This window comes from Macaca fascicularis, chromosome 3 (genome assembly GCF_037993035.2).
Source record: "Macaca fascicularis isolate 582-1 chromosome 3, T2T-MFA8v1.1".
Lineage (NCBI taxonomy): Eukaryota > Metazoa > Chordata > Mammalia > Primates > Cercopithecidae > Macaca > Macaca fascicularis.
Window position 1 is genome coordinate 53,696,936 of NC_088377.1, and position 23,464 is coordinate 53,720,399.

At 46.5% G+C, this 23,464-nt stretch overlaps 1 protein-coding gene across 11 annotated transcripts in view; it reads right to left on the minus strand.

The window, feature by feature from the left end:
• The window catches only part of LOC102140528 (general transcription factor II-I repeat domain-containing protein 2B), a 61,864-nt gene that overhangs the window by 15,801 nt on the left and 22,599 nt on the right, over positions 1-23,464 (minus strand). For all 11 annotated transcript variants that reach the window (XM_074034812.1, XM_045389744.3, XM_045389739.3 and 8 more), the window contains 6 exons: positions 16,885-17,004; positions 14,855-15,038; positions 14,658-14,686; positions 12,506-12,560; positions 12,093-12,136; positions 4,419-4,496 (listed from right to left, as the gene is read on the minus strand). In XM_074034812.1, coding sequence (XP_073890913.1) covers positions 4,419-4,496; positions 12,093-12,136; positions 12,506-12,560; positions 14,658-14,686; positions 14,855-15,038; positions 16,885-16,954 — 460 coding nt within the window. In that variant the 5' untranslated portion in view covers positions 16,955-17,004. The remainder of the gene's footprint in view (positions 1-4,418; positions 4,497-12,092; positions 12,137-12,505; positions 12,561-14,657; positions 14,687-14,854; positions 15,039-16,884; positions 17,005-23,464) is intronic.

Genomic DNA, 23,464 nt, shown 5'->3' on the forward strand with positions numbered 1-23,464 from the left:
CGGAGGCAGGTGGATCACCTGAGGTCAGGAGTTGGAGACCAGCCTGGCCACCATGGTGAAACCCTGTCTCTACTAAAAATGCAAAAATTAGCTGGGTATGGTGGCAGGCACCTCTAGTCCCAGCTACTCAGGAGGCTGAGGCAGGAGAATCACTTGAACCCAGGAGGCAGAGGTTGTAGTGAACCGAGGTCACACCACTGCACTCCAGCCTGGGCGACAAGAGCAAGACTCCACCCCCCCAAAAAATATAAATAAATAAATAAACCTCAACCAAATGATCCTTTGTTTACTTTTTTATTATTTTATTTTGGAAAATTTGAAACATACCAAAGCACAGAGATCACACAGTGAAGCATCCACGACCACCAGCCCATGTAACCTTGTTTCATCTGTACCCACCCCACCCCTGTGCCCACTGGGTGGGTAAAGGGAAGTCCCAGCGGTCATAGAATTCCATGTGGTAATACCGTAGAACGAATAAGTAAGACATAAGGGCCTGTCTTCCTTTTGCATTACCACAATATCACGATTACCCTCAAAATTAACAATCGTTCTTCATCCCCGTCTGATATCTAGTCATTGTTTAAATTTCCCTAGTTGTCTATTTATTTATTTAGAGACAGGGTCTCACTGTGTCACCCGGGCTAGGATGCAGTGGCGTGATCTTGGCTCACTGCAACCTCCACCTCCTGGGCTCAAGAGAGTCTCCCACCTCAGCCTCCCAGGTAGCTGGGACTACAGGCACATGCCACCATATCCGGCTAATTTTTTTTTTTTTTTTTTTTTGAGATGGAGTCTCGCTGTGTCTCCCAGACTGGAGTGCAGTGGCCGGATCTCAGCTCACTGCAAACTCCGCCTCCCGGGTTTACGCCATTCTCCTGCCTCAGCCTCCCGAGTATCCGGGACTACAGGAGCCCGCCACCTCGCCCGGCTAGTTTTTGTATTTTTTAGTAGAGATGGGATTTCACCGTATTAGCCAGGATGGTCTCGATCTCCTGACCTCGTGATCCGCCCGTCTCGGCCTCCCAAACTGCTGGGATTACAGGCTTGAGCCACCGCGCCTGGCCTACTCGGCTAATTTTTAAAATTTGTTTGTACAGACAGGGTCTCCTGTGTTGCCAAGGCTGATCTTGAACTCCTGAGCTCAGAAAATGTGCTCACCTCGGCCTCCCAAAGCACTGGGATTAGAGGTGTGAACCACCATGCCCAGCACATAAATGTCCTTTTTTTTTTTTAAGTTTTTATTTGGAAAATGTGTTTTATGTTTTATTTTATTATTTTTTGTATTTATTTTATTTGTAGACAGTCTTACTCTGTTGCCCGGGTCGGAGTGTGGTGATATGATTAGGATTTCCTGCAGCCTGGACCTCCTGTGCTCAAACAATCCTCCCACCTCAGCCTCCTGAGTAGCTGGGACTATAGGCATGCAGCACTGAACCTGGCTAATTTTTATTTATTTATTTATTTGAGACAGAGTCTCACTCTGTCACCCAGGCTGGAGTGCAGTGGTGCAGTCTTGGCTCACTGCAACCTCTGCCTTCCAGGTTCAAGCAATTCTCCTGCTTCAACCTCCTGAGTAGCTGGGACTACAGGTGTGCGTCACCACGCCTGGCTAATTTTTGTATTTTTAGTAGAGACAGGGTTTCACCATGTTGGCCAGGCTGATCTCCAACTCCTGACCTCAAGTGATCCACTCGCCTCGGCCTCCCAAAGTGCTGGGATTACAGGCGTGAGCCACTGTGCCTGGCTAATTTAATACTTTTTTTGTAGAGATGGGGTCCCACTGTGTTGCTTAGGCTGGTCTTGAACTCCTGGGCTGAAGCAATCCACCTGCCTCAGCGTCCCAAGTGATCTCAAGGCGCTTTTCCCAGTGCCTGGACCGGAAACTTCAAATTTACAGAAAAGTTGCAAAAATAAAAGAGTACAAAGATCCATGTACCTTTTGCCCGGATCACACAATGTTAACATTTTACCCCGTTTCCTTGATCATCAGGATGCCTTTCCCTCCCTCCCTCCCTCCCTCCCTCTCCTCTCCCCTCCATCTGTCATCTATACAGGTGTATATACACATACTTTTTAATATTTTTCCTGAACCATTTGAGGAAAGTTACAAACATCATAGGCCTTGATCTCTAAATAATTCAGTGACTGTTTCCTAAGAATAGGGACATTCCTTTACACAATCACAATAAAGCTTTTAAAACCAGGACATTTAGCTGCAAGACGACACCTGGATCCGTTTTATCAAGGGTATTGCAACTTTCTCAGCTGACTCGAATGTCCTTTAGAGCTTTTCTCCTTTCAGTACAGGAGCCAGTTTAGGGCAAAGTAGTGTTTCCAGTTGTCGTGTCTTTTAAATCTCCTTTAATCAGGAACGGTTCCATAGTCTGTCTTTGTGTTTTATAACATTGACTTTTTTTTTTTTTTTTTTTTTTTTTTTTGAGACAGAGTCTCGCTCTGTCGCCCAGACTGGAGTGCAGTGGCCGGATCTCAGCTCAGTGCAAGCTCCGCCTCCCGGGTTCACGCCATTCTCCTGCCTCAGCCTCCCGAGTAGCTGGGACCACAGGCGCCCGCCACCTCGCCCGGCTAGTTTTTTGTATTTTTTAGTAGAGACAGGGTTTCACCATGTTAGCCAGGATGGTCTCGATCTCCTGACCTTGTGATCCGCCCGTCTTGGCCTCCCAGAGTGCTGGGATTACAGGCTTGAGCCACCGCGCCCGGCCTAACATTGACATTTTTTACGAATAGAAATCCCCTCCTCGGCTGGGCGCAGTGGCTCATGCCTGTAATCCCAGCACTCTGGGAGGCCAAGGCAGGCAGGTTGCCACCACCTGAGGTCAGGAGTTTGAGACCAGCCTGGCCAACATGGGGAAACCCCTTCTCTACCAAAAATACAAAAATCAACCGGGCGTGGTGGTACACGCCTGTAATCTCAGCTATTCTTGAGGCTGAGCCAGGAGAATCACTTGAACCTGGGAGGTGGAGGTTGTAGTGAGCCACAGTCATGCCACTGCATTCTGGTCTGGGCGACAGAGCGAGACTCTGTCTCCAAAAAAAAAAAAAAAAAAAAAGTAAAGCAATGAATTTATCTGAGTTTCTCACATTCTGGATTTTATTGACTATGTCCTTGTGGTGATGTTTTCATATGTGCCTGTATTCCATGTATCTCCTAAAAATTGCTGGTTAGCTCTAAAGGCTGGATCAGACTTAGGTCTGATTGTTTTTTTTTTGTTGTTGTTTTTGTTTTTGTTTTTTGAGACACAGTCTCACTTCAGCACCTAGGCTGGAGTGCAGTGGTGTCATTATAGTTCGCTGCAGCCTTGACCTCCCAGACTCAAGCGATCTTCCCACCTCAGCCTCCCAAGTAGCTGGGGCTACAGGCATGCGCCAGCACGCCTGGCTACTTTTTGTATTTTTTGTAGAGATGGGGTCTCACCGTGTTGCCCAGGCTGGTTTGAACTCCTGGGCTCAAGTGATACACCTGCCTTGGCCTCCCAAAGTGATCACAGGTATGAGACACTACACCTGTATTGGTTTGATTTTGTTTGTTTTTGAAGAATCCTTGACCAAAATGGTGTGGTGTACTTTCTGCTGGATCCCATCAGGAGACCAGTGACCAGTCAGTTCAGGAACTGTCAGTCAAGTCTGTCCATGATAAAGTCTCCATCAGACTTTTATAAAATGGTTGTAATGGCGACTGACAATTATTGCCAAGATGCATTGCTTCATTACGTGGTACAAAATCATGACAGTCGTGACAATTTATGACTTATTTTTAAAAGCCTTATGGGCTGGGTGTGGCAGCTCATGCCTGTAATCCAGCACTTTGGGAGGCCAAGGTAAGTGGATCACCTGAGGTCAGGAGTTCGAGACCAACCTGGCCAACACGGCAAAACCCCGTCTCTACTAATAATACAAAAAATTAGCCAGGCATAGTGGCATACGCCTGTAATCTCAGCTCCTCAGGAGGCTGAGGCACAAGAATCATTTGAGCCCAGGAGGCAGAGGTTTCAGTGAGTGGAAACAGCACCACTGAACTCCAGCTTGGGCAACAGAGTAAGATTCTGTCTCAAAAAAAAAAAAAAAAAAAAAAATGTGGATTTAGGCCAGGCATGGTGGCTCACGCCTATAATCTCAGCACTTCTGGAGGCCAAGGCTGGAGGACTACTTGAGCCCAGGAGTTAGAGACCAGCCTAGGCAACAAGGTGAGACCTCATCTCTATAAAAAAGAAACAAGAGTACATGGATTTAGGTTAAATACAATCTATTTCATAACTGTAGGATTTACTCTAAATGGCAATATGCTAAATCCTAGGTAAACATACATGGGTGTTCGCCTGTTTTTCAGACAGGTAGTAATTAAAATCTTCCATCCCAAATAACTTTTGGGGAAGAAAATTATCATCAAACAGTATTACCTTGCATATTATAGTGATAGTAATTAGGATCTTCTGATTCTTTCTTGACTGCGACAGCTTCTGCTTTCAGTGAAATGCCTTAGAATGCAATGGAAATTATAAAATTGTATGTTAGGTTAAGCTTGCCAACAGAGACTATGACTAGCTAATATAAGTTGATTAATACAGCAATGTTACAATCAGCAAAAGAACTTGTAGCTCACTCACTATGAACAAATTTGACCTCTTGATACAAAAACAGAAATACTATAAATATAAAATAATGTACATATAGAAAACATACATTATGTATTTATGTATATTTATATAAAAAAATATCAATTGTAAAATCAATAGAAAAGGAAAGAAGGAAGGAGGGGACCGGGCACGGTGGCTCATGCCTGCAATACCAGTACTTTGGGAGGCCGAGGCGGGCAGATCACTTGAGGTCAGGAGTTCGAGACCAGCCTGGCCACCATGGTGAAACCCTGTCTCTACTAAAAATACAAAAATTAGCTGGGAGTGGTGGCAGACACCTGTAGCCGCAGCTACATGGGAGGCTGAGGCAGGAGAACTGCTTAAACCCAGGAGGTGGAGGTTGCAGTGAGCTGAGATAGAGCCACTGCACTACAGCCTAGTTAACAAAGCGAGACTCTGTCTCAAAAAAAAAAAGGAAGGAAGGCGAGGAGGATGAAGGAAGGCATCAAGAAGGCGTGAGACCTTAGTTCTGGTTCTAGTCCTAGTTTTGGGAGATTTCCCCTTCATGGTGGCTGAATATCCACATGCATTTACATGAAATGCTGTGAAGATTATTCTGTCATGGAGCCTGAACTGACATGTATAATCTTTTTTTTCTTTTTTTTTTTTTTGAGACAAAATCTCACTCTGTTGCCCAGGCTGGAGTGCAGTGGCATGATCTCAACTCACTGCAACATCCACCTCCCGGGTTCAAGGGACCCTCCTGCCTTGGCCTCCCAAGTGGCTGAGACTACAGGCGTGCACCACCACACCTGGCTAATTTTTGCATTTTCAGTAAAGACGGGGTTTCACCATGTTGGCCAGGCTGGTCTCGAACTCCTGACCTCAGGTGATCCGCCCACCTTGGTCTCCCAAAGTGTGGGGATTACAGGCGTGAGCCACCATGCCTGGCCAGGCACTTATAATCTTAAGCTACCCACTACAATGGAACGGATTTCAAAATCTGGAGAAGCTACACCAGTAAAACCAAAGGCCTTTATCAGAGAAAGGTGTGGTTGGCTGCAAAAACAGGCTCAAGACCTCTCCCATCCCAGGATGTACATCCCTTTGCAATTTGACTCTCCCATGCTTCTTTTCTAGAAGTCTGTTTCTCTGCCATTTTGTTATTATTTTTTGAGACAGAGTCTCGCTCTGTCACCCAGTGGAGTGCAGTGATGCGATCATGGCTCACTACAACCTCTGTCTCCTGGGCTCAAACGATCCTCCTGTCTCAGTCTCCCGAGTAGCTGGGACTACAGGCATGCATCACCATGCCTGCCTAATTTTTTATTTTTTGTAGAGTTGGAGTTTCACCATGTTGTCCAGGCTCGTCTCAAACTCCTGGACTCAAGCAATTTGCCTGCCTTGGCCTCCCAAAGTGTTGGGATTACAGCTGTAAACCACGGCGCCAGGCCATTCTCTGCCCCTTAATCTGGCCCTGGCTGTGTGACTTGCTTTGGTCAATGGGACATCAGCAGATGGGATGCAAACAGAGGCTTGAGAAGAGTTTGATCATCTGTGCCTCCTGCTTCTAGAACCTCATCACCATGGGAGCCGGCCTGGGGTGCTTCCTATAGGGTATGAGGCCACGAGGAGAGAGACCCTGATGTCCCAGACAAGGCCTCAGACACACAGCCATCCGGCCCTTGCTGAGCCAGTCCAGCCAACACACAGAAATGGAAGAGAGACTAAATATTCCATTCCATTCCAGCCATTCCATTCCATTCCATCCCAGCCATTCCATTCCATTCCACTGGAGTCCTTCCCCTTCCCCTTCCCCTTCCCCTTCCAGCCCAGGCTGGAGTGCAACGGCATGATATCGGGTCACTGCAGCCTCCACCTCCCAGGTTCAAGTGATTCTCCTACTTCAGCCTCCCGAGTAGCTGGGACTACAGATGTGCACCACTATGCCTGGATAATTTTTGTATGTTTAGTGCAGACAGGGTTTCACCATGTTGGCCAGGCTGGCCTCAAACCCCTGACCTCAGGTGATCCACCCACCTCGGCCTCCCAAAGTGCTGGGATTGCAGGCATGAGCTACCACACCCGGCCTCATTTCAGGGTACGTTTAAATACAGCAATAGATGACCGATACTAAAATATACATGTGACTTAACCATGAATGTTTATTCGACTTTTTTTTTTTTTTTTTTTGAGACGGGGTCTGGCTCTGTTGCCCAGGCTGGAGTGCAGTGGTGTGATCTTGGCTCACTGCAAGCCCCGCCTCCTGGGTTCACACCAGTCTCCTGTCTCAGCCTTCCGAGTAGCTGGGACTACCGGCACCTGCCACCACGCCCGCCTAATTTTTTTTGTATTTTTAGTGGAGACTGGGTTTCACCATGTTAGCCAGGATGGTCTCCATCTCCTGACATTGTGATCCACCGGCCTCTGCCTCCCAAAGTGCTGGGATTATAGGCATGAGCCACCGCACCCGGCCAACCATTTTGTGTTATAATAGCAACACAAAAAAACTGTGGCACAGCTTGGGGTTCATTGTTTAGCATAATTTATAAGTTCTGAGGGTTCGTCTGAAAATCTTTAACAGCTCTGTTGTTATAAGGATAGTGAAGCTAAACATTTAAAAATCTGATTGTCAGCCGAGGACAGTGGCTCAGACCTCTAATCCCAGCATTTTGGGAGGCTAAGGTGGTCAGATCACTTAAGCTCAGGAGTTCAAGACCAGCCTGAACAACAGGGTGAAACCCCGTCTCTATTAAAAATACAAAAACCAGCCAGGCGTGGTGGCGGGCGCCTGTAATCCCAGCTACTCAGAAGGCTGAGGCAGGAGAATTGCTTGAACCCGGGAGGTGGAAGTTGCAGTGAACTGAGATCGTACCACTGCACGCCAGTCTGGGCGACAGCGAGACTCTGTCTCAAGAAAAGAAAAAAATTGGCCTGGTGCGGTGGCTCATGTCTATAATCCTAGCACTTTGGGAGGCCAAGGCGGGCGGATTGCCTGAGCTCAGGAGTTTGAGACCAGCCTGGGCAACAGGGTGAAACCCCGTCTCTACTAAAATACAAAAAATTAGCTGGGCGTGACGGTGTGCGCCTGATTCCAGCTACTCAGGAGGCTGATACAGGAGAATCACTTGAACCCAGGAGGCGAAGGTTGCAGTGAGCTGAGATCGTACCACTGCACTCCAGCCTGGCAAGACTCAAAAAAAAAAAAAAAAAAAAAAAAGATAAGACAGAAAGAAAGAGAAAAAGAAAGAGGGATGGAAGGAAGGAAGGAAAGAAAGAAAGAGAAAAAGAAAGAAAGAAAAAGAAAGAAAGAAAGAAAGAAAGAAAGAAAGAAAGAAAGAAAGAAAGAAAGAAAGAAAGAAAGAAAGAAAGAAAGAAAGAAAAAATTAAAACCAGGGAGATGTTTCTTCTATGTAGCAAATGCTATCACAAGAAATAAGGAGCAATTGAGCACCGGCTCTCAGGAGCCTGCCGGCAGCTGGTACCAATCCGTATCGCTTCATGAAGTCTACAGTAGGAAGTTTTGTGAATAAGGAAGCATATTTTTGTTCAGATGAAACCACATCTCCAACAAAGGCACGTGGTAACCACACATCTAGCCCAACAGCTGGTGAGGAAGGAAACTCGGCCCCTGGGGACACTGATCACGTCTCACTCTCACCCCTTTCATCTTCCCAGGTTCTTCTTCTTCTTCTTCTTCTTTTTATTTTCTTTTAGAGACAGAGTCTTGCTCTGTCACCCAGGCTGGAGTGCAGTGGTGCCATCTTGGCTCACTGCAACCTCTGCCTCCTAGGTTCAAGCAACTGTCCTGCCTCAGCCTCCTGAGTAGCTGGGATTACAGGCGCCCACCACTACGCCCGGCTAATTTTTGTATTTTTAGTAGAGACGGGGTTTCACCATGTTGGCCAGGCTGGTCTCAAACTCCTGACTTCAGGTGATCTGCCCCCCTTGGCCTCCCAAATTGCTGGGATTACAGGTGTGAGCCACCGTGCCTGGCCTCATCTTCCCAGTTTGTATGTGGAGCCTGTGGCTTGGGGTATTTTTTTAAATTCTCTGTGACCAGGTAAGACACAGGCAGAACATATCTGAGCTCTGAAAACATCCCAGGCTAAAATTGAGTGGGCAGGAGTTTGAGGCCTGTCAGGTCAGAAACGAGACTAAGATTCCACAGCGGACCTGTGCTCACAGCTGAATTGTGCTGACCTGAAATACTGTGCCCGCTTCTCTCCAGTCAACTTGTCTTGGATTGACTTAGAACCACTGCAGAGGAGAAGCATTCTCCTGCTTCAGCCTCCTGAAGTGCTGAGATTACAAGCGTGTACCTTTCCACTTTTCATGCTTTCAGTATTTTCCCATCCCTTGATTAAACATTTGGGTTTAAATTATTTTTTTTGTTGTTGTTTCTTTTTGAGACATTTTTTTGTTCAGACTCTCATCTGAAGCTGGAGCTTCTGCTAAGCATCTGTTTGCATGGGAATGGAAGGGACATGAGCACCCACAGTTGTGGCGAAAAGATCCCTGGGTGTGACAAAGGAGGAGCTGGGCCAAGGAGACCCACCCACTGTGTCCCTGGACCTCCCAAGGAATCCCAGGAGCCTCGAAGCATAAACCACATCTTCACTGTCTTATAAACGCTGCTGTCCTTACTTCATTTTACTCATGCTAAAGGCTCTGTTTTTCCTTTTTCTAGATCTTTCTCTCTCTCTCTCCTGTTCTTTCTTTCTCAGACGGATTTTCACTGTCGCCCAGGCTGGAGTGCAATGGCACAGTATCAGCTCACAGCAAACTCTGCCTCCTGGGTTCAAGCAATTTTCCTGTCTCAGCCTCCCAAGTAGCTGGGATTACAGGTGTGAGCCACCACATCTGGCTAATTTTTGTATTTTTAGTAGAGATGGGGTGTCACCATGTTGGCTAGGCTGGTCTCAAACTCCTGACCTCAGCTGATCTGCCTGCCTCCCAAAGTACTGGGATTACAGGCCTGAGCCACTGGACGCAGCCAGATCTTTGTTTCTTTTTTTTTTTTTTTTTTTTTAGACGGAGTCTCGCTCTGTAGCCCAGGCTGGAGTGCAGTGGCCGGATCTCAGCTCACTGCAAGCTCCGCCTCCCGGGTTCACGCCATTCTCCGGCCTCAGCCTCCCGAGTAGCTGGGACTACAGGCGCTGCCACCTCGCCCGGCTATTTTTTGTATTTCTTAGTAGAGACGGGGTTTCACCGTGTTAGCCAGGATGGTCTCGATCTCCTGACCTCGTGATCCGCCCATCTCGGCCTCCCAAAGTGCTGGGATTACAGGCTTGAGCCACCGCGCCCGGCCCAGATCTTTGTTTCTTAACACAGAATATTGTTTTTCTTTTGGATTATGATTATTATTTCTTGGAGCCAGGGTCTCGCTCTGTCACTCAGGCTGGAGTGCAGTGGTGCAGTCATGGCTCACTCCAGCCTTTATCTCCTGGGCCCAGGTGATCCTCCAACCTCAGCCTCCCAAGTAGCTGGGATTATAAGTGCATGCCACCATGTCTGGCTAATTTTTTATTTATAAGTATTTTTTGTAGAGATAGGGTCTCGCTCTGTTGCCCAGGCTGGTCTCAAATTCCTGGGCTCAAGCAATCCTCCTGCTTCAGCCTCCCAAAGTGCTGAGATTACAAGTGTGAACCTTTCCACTTTTAATGCTTTCAGTATTTTCCCATCCCTTGATTAAACATTTGGGTTTAAATTATTTTTGTTGTTGTTGTTTCTTTTTGAGACAGAGTCTTGCTCTGTTGCCCAGGCTAGAGTGCAGTGGCATGATCTCGGCTCACTGCAACCTCCACCTCCTGGGTTCAAGCGATTCTCATGCCTCAGCCTCCCGAGTAGCTGGGATTACAGTCACCTGCCACCATGCCCAGCTAATTTTTTGTATTTTTAGTAGAGACAGGGTTTCACCATGTTGGCCAGGCTAGTCTCGAATTCCTGACCTCAAGTGATCCGCCTACCTTGGCCTCCCAGAGTGCTGGGATTACAGGTGTGAGCCACTGCACCTAGCCTAAATTTTTTTTTTTTTTAAGTCTTAACCTGTTAACATTTTTCCTCTAATTAATGCTGGTTTTCTTTCATTGAGGAGGGAGGAGAAGCAAGAATGGGGTCAACTACTCTCATCCACTGAAGAGGGATTTTTTTTCTAGCATACACTGTCATAGTAATGTACCTATATTGTAAAACATGTAGAAATGACAGAAAAGTCCAAAAAAGCAGTAAAGTATGTCCAAAAATGAAAACACTGCTCTATTTGTGAGTCAAGTAATAATTTCAATTTTATATTCAAAATGTTTTACTCATTTCAAATTCAGGTTCTAATTCAACTATAATTAAAATAATATTTTGTCCACAAATATGTGTATTTAATAACGTCTTAGTCCCCAGTATTTACTGAATTAGAAGGTTCTCTCTCTCTTTTCTTTTTTTTCCTTTTTTTCTTTTTTGAGACAACGTCTCTCTCTGTCACCCAGGCTGGAGTGCAGTGGCACCATTACAGCTCACTGCAGCCTCGACCTCCTGGGCTTATGCGATCCTCCCACCTCAGCCTCCTGAGTAGCTGGGATCACACGCATGCACCACCATGTTTTGTATTTTTTGCAAAGATGAAGTCTCACCATGTTGCTCAGGCTGGTCTTGAACTCTGGTATTCAACCAGTTCACCTGCCTCGGCCTCCCAAAGTGTTGGAGTTACAGTCATGAACCCCCGCACCCTGCCAAGACTCCGTTTTCTAGATATTTGAGTAAAATAATGGTTCTTCTGCAAATGAGGCTCCATTGAGGTTAATTTGTGCCCTGGTCTTTATTTATTTATTTATTTGATAAAACAAAAGAAAGGTGTCAAATGATAACCTGCTAGATACTTGTTTTTGTTTTTGAGACAGAATCTCACTCTGTAGCCCAAGCTGGAGTGCTGTGGCACCATCTCAGCTCACCGCAACCTCCACCTCCCAGGCTCAAGCGATTCTCATGCCTCAGCCACCCGTGTAGCTGGGACTACAGGTGCACACGACCATGCCCAGCTAATTTTTTGTATTTTAGTAGAGACAGGGTTTTACCATGTTGGCCAGGATGGTCTTGAACTCCTGAGCTCAGGCGATCTGCCCGCCTCAGCCTCCCAAAGTGCTGGGATTACAGGCGTGATCCACCATGCCCAGCCTTGTTTGTTTTTTCGAGACAGGGTCTTGCTCTGTCACCCAGGCTGGAGTGCAGTGGTGCCAACTCAGCTCCCCGCAGCCTCAGCCTCCCGGGTCCAAGCAATTCTCTTGCCTCAGCCTCCCGGGTAGCTGGGATTACAGGCACACACAGCCACGCCCAGCTAATTTTTGTATTTTTAGTAGAGACAGGGTTTCACCATGTTGGCCAGGCTGGTCTTGAACTCCTGACCTCAAGTGATCCGCCTGCCTCGGCCTCCCAAAGTGCTGGGATTACAGGTGTGAGCTACCACGCTTGGCCAATTCTTGATTCTAAAAGCATCATGGTACCCACCAGAATCTTCCATGGGTTCAGTTTTCACACTGATGGGGCCGCAGCTGCAAGGAGAAGGGAACCCTGGTCAGGATGGGCAGGGTGAGGACCAGGCAGAGCCGCCTGGACATGCTAAGCTCAAATGCCCTGGACCTCCGTGGCACCAAATCCCCCTCCTCCCATCAACCAAATGCAACACTGCCTCCACTCTAATATTAACGTTCTTAATAAGTTGTTCCAAAATTAAACGTGTCTACTGAAAATAGTCTTCTAATTCCAAAGGTCTTTCTGGACAAAGAATAGGATAGAAAATAAGGAAGAGAAGAAGCACATTAACCCTATACACTGCACCTAAATGCTGTAAGGAGGCCTGTCATCCAAAAACGAACACTGTGCATAGTTGTGGATTTTAGTTGCTATGATTTATCTTTTACCTTTCATTTGGTGATACGATGGATCTCTCAGCATCTGTTACCATCCCAGGGCCACCTGTGGAGGAATAAAAAGACATACACCAGCCCCTTTTAGCACCTTGGAAAATGACTAACATCCAAAGGCACAGAAATTGGCAGCAAACACACAGAAAACGGAACTCCCAGATCGAAGCCATCGTGGAAAAGTCATTGAGAGAGAAACCGACTCAAAGCAGCCGCTGTGTTCCGGGGCCATTTGTGTGGGCGAGATGGGGATTACCGAAGTGTTTTGGGGCCAGAGCATGGGCATGGGGCCGAGCCTCAGCTCACCAGCTGGGCTGCCTCCAGCAACTCACTAAACCTCCCTCGGCCTCCACTTCCTTGTGAACACGGTGGTTGTGGGAGGATTCATGAATATATGCAAAATGACTACAACAGTGCCTGTACATTGTAAGCACTAAGTTACAGCTGCTATGACACGAGCTTCCCCTTGATCTGTGGTTTCGCTTTCCTCAGTTTGTTCCCCAAGGTCAACCAAGGTCTCCAAAGAGTAAACGGAAAATTCCAGAAATAAACAATTCAGAAGTTTGAAATTACACGTTGTTCTGAGCAGCGTGATGAAGTGTGGTGCCGTCCTGCCTGGACGTGACTCATCCCTTTGTCCTGCGATCCACGCTGTCTACACTACTTGCCCATTAGTCACTGAGTAGCTGGCTCTGTTATCAGACTGATGGTCCTGGGAAGGCTGGGGTGCTTGTGCTCAAGTCACCTTTATTTGACTTCATAATGGCCCCAAAGTGCAAGATTAGTAATGAGGGCATATTGTTATAATTGTTCTATTTTATCTTTAGTTATTGCTGTTAATCTCCTACTGTGCTTGATTTATTGATTTACTGAGATGGATCTTGCTCTGTTGCCTGGGCTGGAGTGCAGTGGCACGATGTCGGCTCACTGCAACCTCCACCTCCCAGGTTTAAGCAATTCTCCCGCCTCAGCCTCCCGAGTAGCTGGGACTACAGGCGCACACCACCACGAGTGGCTAATTTTTTTATTTTTAGTAGAGACAGGGTTTCACCATGTTGGCCAGGCTGGTCTCAAACTCCTGACCTCAGGTAATCCACCCACCTTGGCCTCCCAAAGTGCTGGGATTACAGGCATGAGCCACCACGCCCAGCCTGTGTTTGATTTATAAATTAAACTTTCTCATAGGTATGTATGGATAGGGAAAAACAGTATATGTAGGGTTCTGTACTACCCATGGGTCTGGGCATCCACTGGGGGTCTTGAAGCATATTCCCCAAGGATAAGGGGGGACCACTGTATTATTGTTTTTCTGTGATGGTGATACAAGTCAGTTGGGACAACAGTCCATGGCCACCTGCCACCCTGCCCCCTCATTTCTCCTTTAATGTGAGTTAGAGGATGACAGGAACTCACCATCACTCCCGAAACAGACTTCACACTGTATTTAGTCCCTGGCTAAGAAGAACTGGAGCATGTCATACACCCAGCAGGTGCCTTGTGAACTGTGCCACCCCCGACCCCTGCCATCTCCTTACTCCACCTAGGCAGTCTCAGCAAGACATTCTCTTTTATTCTTATTTATTTATTTATTTTTGAGACACAGTCTCATTTTCTCACCCAAGCTAGAGTGCACTGGCACAATCTCAGCTCACTGCAAACTCCACATCTCGGGTTCAAGCGATTCTCCTGCCTCAGCCTCCTAAGTAACTGGGATAACAGGTACCCGCCACCACGCCTGGCTAACTTTGGTAATTTTAGTAGAGATGGGGTTTTACCATGTTGACCAGGTCTTGAACTCCTGACCTCAAGTGATCTGCCCACCTCTGCCTCCCAAAGTGCTGGGATTACAGGTGTGAGTCACTGCACCCAGCCAGTTTTTTTTTTTTTTTAAATAGCTACAAATGTATTTTTCTTTCTTTTTTTTTTTTTAAATTTATTTCTTCTAAAAAAAAAAAGGGCAGGGGGAGGAGGGAGATACACATACAGAACGTGCAGGTTTGTTACCTAGGCTCATGTGTGCCACAGTGGCTTGCTGCACCTATTGGCCCGTCCTCTAAGTTCCCTCCCCTCATCCGAATTCAAGTTTTAATGAAGAAGAAGTGGTTCAGCAGCTCAGAAGAGCCACCAAACCTGAGAAGCTGTCACTTACCCAGCTGACTCTCTGGTCCGAGGAAGGGTCTGCAAGAAAAGCAACGCTGTTACCCAGTATGGACATATGAAAAAAGGATGACACATCTGAACAGTCAGCTCTGAATCGCAACAGGCGGAATGCACGAGTGAATTAAAATTACGCGATCAGTTTCATCTTTAAATGAACTGAGGGGGTGGGGGTGCAGAGCGTGTCACCTATTTATGATGAATGAAATCCCTGCTTTGTTCTCCAAAATCCATTTCAGGGTTTCAAGGTTGTAGTTCTCAGGGTGTTGAAAGGCAACGCCTTCCGGAAGCCCCTGCACTGCCACAGCTGACTGGTCTCGCAGCATCTTCTCATAGGGAACAGGCACCATCACCGTCGTCCCTAAGGCTTTACCTACAAGAAGATGCAAACGTCTTTAGATGGGGTGAACCTAATGTTCCACCAGTGGTTTTTTTAGGTTTGTTTTTTTTTTTTTTGTAGAGACAGCGTCTCACTCTGCCACCCAGGCTGGAGTGCAATGGTGAGATCTCGGCTCATCACAACCTCCACCTCCCGGATTCAAACAATTCTCCTGCCTCAGCCTCCCCAGTAGCTGGGACTATAGGCACACACTGCCACACCCAGCTAATTTCTTTGGTATTTTAGTAGAGATGGGGATTTCACCATGTTGCCCCAGACTGGTCTCAAACTGCTGAGCTCAGGCAGTCCACCCACCTTAGCCTCCCAAAGTGCTAGGATTACAGGCGTAAGCCACTGAGCCCAGCCTAGTTTGTTGTTCTTGTTGTTGTTTTTTTAATTAAGAGACAGGGTTTCGACTGGGCTCACTGCAACCTCTGACTCCTGGGTTCAAGCAATTCTCCTGCCTCTGACTCCTGAGTAGCGGGGATTACAGCTGCCTGCCACCGTGCCCGACTAATTTTTATATTTTTAGTAGAGACGGAGTTTCACTATGTTGGCCAGGCTGGTCTCGAACTCTTGATCTCAGGTGATCCACCCACCTCAGCCTCCCAAGTAGTTGGTGTGAGTCACCACACCCAGCCTGTTATCTAGCTTTTTAAAACACTGCAAAGGATTTTTGAAAATTATTTTTATTTTATTTTGTAGAGACAGGGTCTTACTATGCTGCTCAGTCTGGTCTCAAACTCCTGGGCTCAAATGATCCTCCCACCTTAGCCTCCCAAGTAGCTGGAATTATAGGCTCAAGCCACCATGCCCAGTATGTGTGTGTGTGTTTTTTTTTTAAAATTCCCATCTTCATGCCTATGGAAAGACATGGGTAGGTGGAGCAACAACTGAGGGGTGAGGGAGGTGACTGAGCCAACACTGACTATGTTTAACAATACACTGGCCTTGATGTGAGGGCTCTCTAAAATGGAATCAAGGAAGAAAGACTGATCAATACAGAAGTTTCCACAGAGCAGAAGATCCAAGATCCACATCATCTTCTATAAGAACACTTAATCTGGTAATCAAGAACTGGTGGCCAGGCGCGGTGGCTCACACCTGTAATCCCAGCAATTTGGGAGGCCAAGGCAGGAGGATCACCTGGGGTCAGGAGTTCGAAACCAACCTGGCCAACAGGGCAAAACCCCGTCTCTACTAAAAATACAAAAATTAGCTGGGCGTGGTGGTGGGCACCTGTAATCCCAGCTACTCAGGAGGCTGGGATGGGAGAATTGCTTGAACCCAGGAGGCAGAGTTTGCAGTGAGCTGAGATTGCACCATCGCACTTCAGCCTGGGTGACATAGCAAAACTCCTTCTCAGAAAAAAAAAAAAAAAAAAAACCCATATGCTTATCCTTGGTTGATAAGCATATGGGTTTTGAAATGTTCAAAACATTGTAAATAGTCATGGCAATAAGATTGTCTGTGACACTGTTCTACTCCTGGGTGAACCACTTAGAGAATTCATGCTTGGCTGGGCGCGGTGGCTCATGCCTACAATCCTAGCACTTTGGGAGGCCAAGGCGGGCGGATCACACGGTCAGGAGTTCGAGACCAGCCTGGCCAACATGGTGAAACCCCATCTCTACTAAAAATACAAAAATTAGCTGGGTGTGGTGGTGGGCGCCTGTAATCCCAGCTACTTGAGAAGCTGAGGCAGGAGAATTGCTTGAACCCAGGAGGCAGAAGTTGCAGTGAGCCAAGATTGCACCATTACACTCCAGCCTGGGTGGCAGAGCAAGACTCCGTCTAAAAAAAAAAAAAAAAAAGAATTCATGCTTAAAGTGAACGTTACCATAACAAAAGCAGAAATAGTCCTCCACTGCCTTCCTGAGTATTTCCGTTTCTCCGGAGTGGACCTGCATCCCGTTCACAGGGCAGGGAGGTTTCACCTCACGTAGCCCCTCTGCAACGCCTGTAAATGGATGATTGGCATTAGGTCAGTATCTAAGCATTTGTGCTATACACTTCCGTACTTTGTTTCTGGTATTGAAAGAAAAAAGGGGAAAAAAGTGAATAAATATAAAACAAGATCTTTTAAAGAAAGACAATAAAAAATTGTATTTATGATAAACAGGTTAAAGAACTATAAAAAATCAACATATAAAGAAATAGTACTAGTTTAAGGAAATTATTATTTTTAGAGACAGGGTCTCACTCTGCTGCCCAGGCTGGAGTGCAGTGGAATGATCAAAGCTCCCTGCAGCCTCAAATTTCTGGGCTCAAGCAATCCTCCCACCTCTGCCTCCCAAGTAGCTAGGCTTACAGGAGTGCACCATCACACCTGGTTAACTTTTTTCTTTTTTTTTTTTTTTTGAGATGGAGTCTCGCTCTGTCGCCCAGGCTGGAGTGCAGTGGCCGGATCTCGGCTCACTGTAAGCTCCACCTCCCGGGTTTACGCCATTCTCCTGCCTCAGCCGCCCGAGTAGCTGGTACTACAGGCACCTGCCACCTCGCCCGGCTAGTTTTTTGTATTTTTTAGTAGAGACGGGGTTTCATTGGGTTAGCCAGGATGGTCTCGATCTCCTGACCTTGTGATCCACCCGTCTCAGCCTCCCAAAGTGCTGGGATTACAGACTTGAGCCACCACGCCCGGCCCACACCTGGTTAACTTTTAAAATTTTTTTCAAGATGGGATCTCACTATGTTGCCCAGGCTAGGCTCTAACTCCTGGCCTCAAGCGATCCTCCCATCTCAGCCTCCCAAAGTGTTGGGATTACAGGTGTCAGGCACTACACTCTGCCAGAAATTATCTTTATAACAGAAATTTGATTTGCTGTACTGTTGAAAAGTGACAATAATTGTATAGGAAGACTATACCCCTGAACCCATTCAAGACCAGCCCTGGAATCAATTGCGCCTCCAAAAGTTTTAAAACTGATTGTTTTAATCAGTCTAGTCAGGAGAGAGAAACCACACAGTAATTTGAAGACAGAAAAGTTTTTTTTGTTTTGTTTTGTTTTTTGTATCAATGTAAGTGGCACAAGTATAGTTTTCTTTTCTTTTTTTTTTTTTTTTTTTTTTTTTTTGAGACAAGAGTCTCGCTCTGTCACCCAGGCTGGAGTGCAGTGGCACAATCTCAGCTCATTGCAAGCTCCGCCTCCCGGGTTCACGCGATTCTCCTGCCTCAGCCTCCCGAGTAGCTGGGACTATAGGCACCTGCCACCACACCTGGCTATTTTTTTCGTATTTTTTACTAGAGACGGGGTTTCACTGTGTCAGCCAGGATGGTCTCAATCTCCTGGCGTCGTGATCCACCCGCTTCAGCCTCCCAAATTGTTGGGATTAACAGGTGTGAGCCACCGCGCCCAGCCAAGTATAGTTTTCTTACATGGATATACTGTGTCATTGGTGAAGTCTGGAGTTTTAGTGTACTCATCACCCAAATAATGTACATTGTACCCATGAAGTAATTTATCATCCCTTACCCGCCTCCTGCCTCCCACCCCTCTGAGTCTCCAATGTCTCTTATTTTACACTCTATGACCATGTTTTTGTTTGTTTGTTTGTTTTGAGACAGAGTCTCACTCTGTCGCCCAGGCTGGAGTGCAGTGGCACAATCTCAGCTCACAGTAACCTCTGCCTCCTGGGTTCGGGAGATTCTCGTGCCTCAGCCTCCCTAGTAACTGGGATTACAGGCGCCCGCCACTACACCAGGCTCATTTTTGCATTTTTAGTAGAGACAGAGTTACATCATGTTGGCCAGGCTGGTCCTTGAACTCCCGGCCTCAAGTGATCTCCCCACCTCGGTTTCCCAAAGTGCTGGGATTACAGGCGTGAGCCACCACGCCCAGCCCCACACTGTATGTCGATGTGTACCTATTATTTAGCCCCTCTTATAAGTAAGGACACGTAGCATTTGCCTTTTTAAGTTAATTGATAAAGACAATAGCCCCCAATCCATGTTGCTGCAAAAGACATCATTCTTTTTTTTTGAGAGAGAGTCTCTTACTGTCACCTAAGCTGGAGTGCAGTGGCGTGATCTCGGCTCACTGCAACCTCTCCCTCCCGGGTTCAAGTGATTCTCTTGCCTCAGCCACCCGAGTAGCTGTGATTACAGGCATGTGCCACCATGCCCGGCTAATTTTTGTATTTTTAGTAGAGATGAGGTTTCACCGTGTTGGCCAGGCTGGTCTAGAACTCCTGATCTCAAGTGATCCATGGCCTCGGCCTCCCAAAGTGCTTGGACTATAGGCGTGAGCTACCGCGCCTGGCCATTTCATTCTTTTTTATGGCTCAGTAGTATCCCATTGCGTATGTACCACATTTTCTTTATCCAATCATCTGGTGATGATGGATGCTTAGCTTGATTAGATATCTTTGCTACTGTGAATAGTGCTGTGATGAACATTCAAGGCAGGTGTCTCTTTGATAGAATGATTTCTTTTCCTTTGGGTAGATGCCAAGTAGTGGGCTTGCTGGATTGAATGGGGGTTTATGTTTAGTTCTCTAAGAAACCTCCATACTGTTTTCCATAGAGGTTGTACTAATTTACACCAACAGGTGAAGCTTCCTAGTAATCGTCAACTGGTAACATGGGATTAGCTGCTAGAGGGAGCGAGGACTCTAAAGAGAACTATAAGCAGCAGGTTGCAGGAGCATCTGTAACTGCTGGACTGAGGCAGGGGACCCAGGAGGGAGCAAATCCAGGAATGGGGTGGCCCCCCAGGGCCGAGATTCAGACCTTATTAAACAGAATTTGGCCATGGTCCACTGCATAGTGGGAAAGCTTATGGGGGTACCCATGTGGTGGCTGGCAAGCAGGCGCCTGCTTTCTGGGGGTGCTGGCGGAAATCACTAGAGAGTTGCCCTGTGGGTATCTGCAACACTTTCTGGGCATTATAAGGAAGATGCCCTCTAGTGTGCCAGTGGAACTCTCTGGAAGCTACCTGGATGGTGATGCCAAGATAATTTGCTGGGAAATCATGCTCTGGGGAACTGGTGGAACTCCCTGGGAAACTGCCTGTGGGTATGGTGTCACTGAAATTCACTGCAAAACCTCCTGGAATTTTCTTTCTTCCTTTTTCCTTTCCTTTCTTTCTTTTTTTTTTTTTTTTTTTGTCTTGCTCTGTCACCCAGGCTAGAGTGCGGTGCCACGATCTTGGCTCACTGCAACCTCCACCTTCTGGGTTCAAGTGATTCTCCTGCCTCAGCCTCCCAAGTAGCTGGGATTACAGGTGCCCGCCACCACGCCCAGCTAATTTTTGTATTTTTAGTACAGATGGAGTTTTGCCATGTTGGCCAGGCTGGTCTCAAACTCCTGGCCTCAGGTGATCTGCCAGCCTCAGCTTACCAGAGTGCTGGAATTACAGGCGTGAGCCACCATACCTGGCTGATATATATATATTTAAAAATAATAGTAAAAAAGAAAAAAGGCCAATGTAAAAATGTATATATATATGTATTTTGTAGAGACAGGGTCTTGCCATGTTGGCCAGGCAGGTCTCAAACTCCTGGGCTCCAGTGATCCTCCCACTTCGGCCTCCGAAAATGCTGGGATTACATACGTGAGCCACTGCGCCTGGCCCCTTCTGGAATTTTCTGGGACTTTGATGAGACTTGCTGGGAAGCCAGCTGGAGTATCAGTGGAAGTGACTGGGAAGCTGTGTGTGGTAGGGGTGTCACTAAAACTCACTGGAATGAGTGCCACACTGGGTATCCCAAATGCTATTGGTCAGCACAGGCAGGTAAGAACTCAGTGCAACCTCCGCCTCCCGGGTTCAAGAGATTCTCCTGCCTCTCCCTCCCAAGTAGCTGGGATTACAGGCTCCCGCCACCACACCCGGCTAATTTTTGTATTTTTAGTAGAGACGGGGTTTTTCCATGTTGGCCAGGCTGGTTTCGAACTCCCTACTTCAAGTGATCTTCCCGCCTTGGCCTCCCAAAATGCTGGGACTACAGGCGTGAGCCCGGCCTCAAGTGGAATTTATTCCTCAGACACAAGGATGGTTCAACATATTTAAATCAATCAGTGTAATGTACCACATTGACAGAATAAAGGACAAAAGCCACATGATCATTTCAATTGCTGCAGAAAAAGCATTTGACAAGACTGAATATTCTTTCATGATAAAAGCACTCTACTGACTAGACGTGGAAGGAAATGACCAATGTAATAAAGGCCATTTATAAAAAGTCCATGGCTAATATCACTCAACAATGAAAGACTGATAGCCAAGATGAGAAATGACAAAGATGGGCCAGGTGTGGTGGCTCACTCCTGTCATCCCAGCACTTTGGAAGGCTGAGGCAGACAGATCACTTGAGGTCAGGAGTTCCAGACCTTGCTGGCCAATGTGGTCAAACCCCACCTCTACTAAAAAAATACAAAAATTAGCCAGGTGTGGTGGCGCACACCTGTAATCCCAGTTACTCAGGAGGCTGAGGCACAAGAATCACTTGAACCTGGGATCCAGAGGTTGCAGTGAGCAGAGATTGCGCCCCTGCACTCTGGCCTAGGCAACAGAGTGAGACTCTATCTCAAAGAAAAAAAAAAAAAAAAAAGAAATGGCAAAGATTCCCTGTCTCCCCACTTCTGTTCAACACAGTATTAGAAGTCCTAGCCAGAGCAATTAAATTAGGTAAGAAAAAAAAAAAAAAAAAGGCCTCCAAATTGGAAAGAAAGAAGTAAAATTATCTCTGTTCATAGATGATACATGATTTTGTATGTAGAAAACCCTAAACATTCCACACAAAAATCTATTTGAACTCGAACAGATTCAGCAGAGTTGCAGGATACTACATCAACACACCAAATCAATTGCATTTCTATACAGTAACAATGAACAATCTGCAAAGGAAATAAAGAAAACAATTCCATTTACAAGAGCATCAGAAAGAATAAAATCTTTAAGGATAGACCTAATCAAGGAACTGAAAATCTGTATGCTAAAACAATAAAACTGCCAGGCCTCTGAGCCCAAGCTAAGCCATCATATCCCCTGTGACCTGCACGTATACATCCAGATCACCTGAAGCAACTGAAGATCCACAAAAGAAGTGAAAATAGCCTTCACTGATGACATTCCACCATTGTGATTTGTTTCTGCCCCACCCTAACTGATCAATGTACTTTGTAATCTCCCCAACCCTTAAGAAGGTTCTTTGTAATTCTCTCCACCCTTGACAATGTACTTTGTGAGATCTACCCCCTGCCCGCAAAACACTGCTCCTAACTCCACCGCCTGTCCCCAACCCTGTAAGAACTAATGATAATCCACCATCCTTTGCTGACTCTCTTTTTGGACTCAGCCCACCTGCACCCAGGTGAAATAAACAGCCATGTTGCTCACACAAAGCCTGTTTGGTGGTTTCTTCACACGGACATGTGAGACAAAAACACTGCTGAAAAAAATTAAAAGAAGGGCATGGTGGCTCATGCCTGTAGTCCTATAATCCCAGCATTTTGGGAGGCTAAGGCAAGCAGATCACTTGAGTTTAGGAGTTCAAGCCCAGGCTAGGCAACATAGCAAAACCCCGTTTCTACTAAAAATACAAAAATTAGCTGGGTGTGGTGGTGCATGCCTGTAGTCCCAGCTACTTGGGAAGCTGAGGCAGTAGAATCGCTTGAACCTGGGTAGCAGAGATCGCAGTGAGCCGAGATCAAGCCACTGCAGCCTGGGCAACAGAGCAAGACTCCGTCTCTCAAAAAAAAAAAAAAAAAAAAAAAAAAAGAGAGAGAGAGAAGAAATTAAAGAAGACTGAAACAAATGGAAAGACATCTTATGTTCATGGATTGGCAGGCTTAATATTGCTAAGATATCTGTACTACCAAAAGCTATCTACAGAATTATTGCAATCCCCATCAAAATCTCAGGGGCATTTCTTGTACAAATTAAGAAATCCACTCTAAAATTTATATGGGGCCGGGCGCGGTGGCTTATGCCTGTAATCCCAGCACTTTGGGAGGCTGAGGCAGGAGGATCACGAGGGCAGGAGATCGAGACCATCCTGGTTAACATGGTGACACCCCATCTCTACTAAAAATACAAAAAAATTAGCTGGTCGTGGTGGCAGGCCTGTAGTCCCAGCTACTTGGGAGGCTGAGACAGGAGAATGGCGTGAACCTGGGAGGCGGAGCTTGCAGTGAGCCGGGATGGTGCCACTGCACTCCAGCCTGGGTGACACAGTGAGACTCCATCTCAAAAAAAAAAAAAAAAAAAAAAAAAAAAATCATATGGCACACCAAGGGCCTCTGAATAATGGAAACAATCTTGAAATAGAGCAAATTTGGAGGTCTCATACTTCCTGATTTCAAAACATAAAGTAATCAAAACAGGGTGATACTGGTACAAAGACAAATAGAACTATGGAATAGAGAGCCCAGAAATAAACCCTTGATCAAAATACTTAGCATGCATGCCAGGTGCAGATCT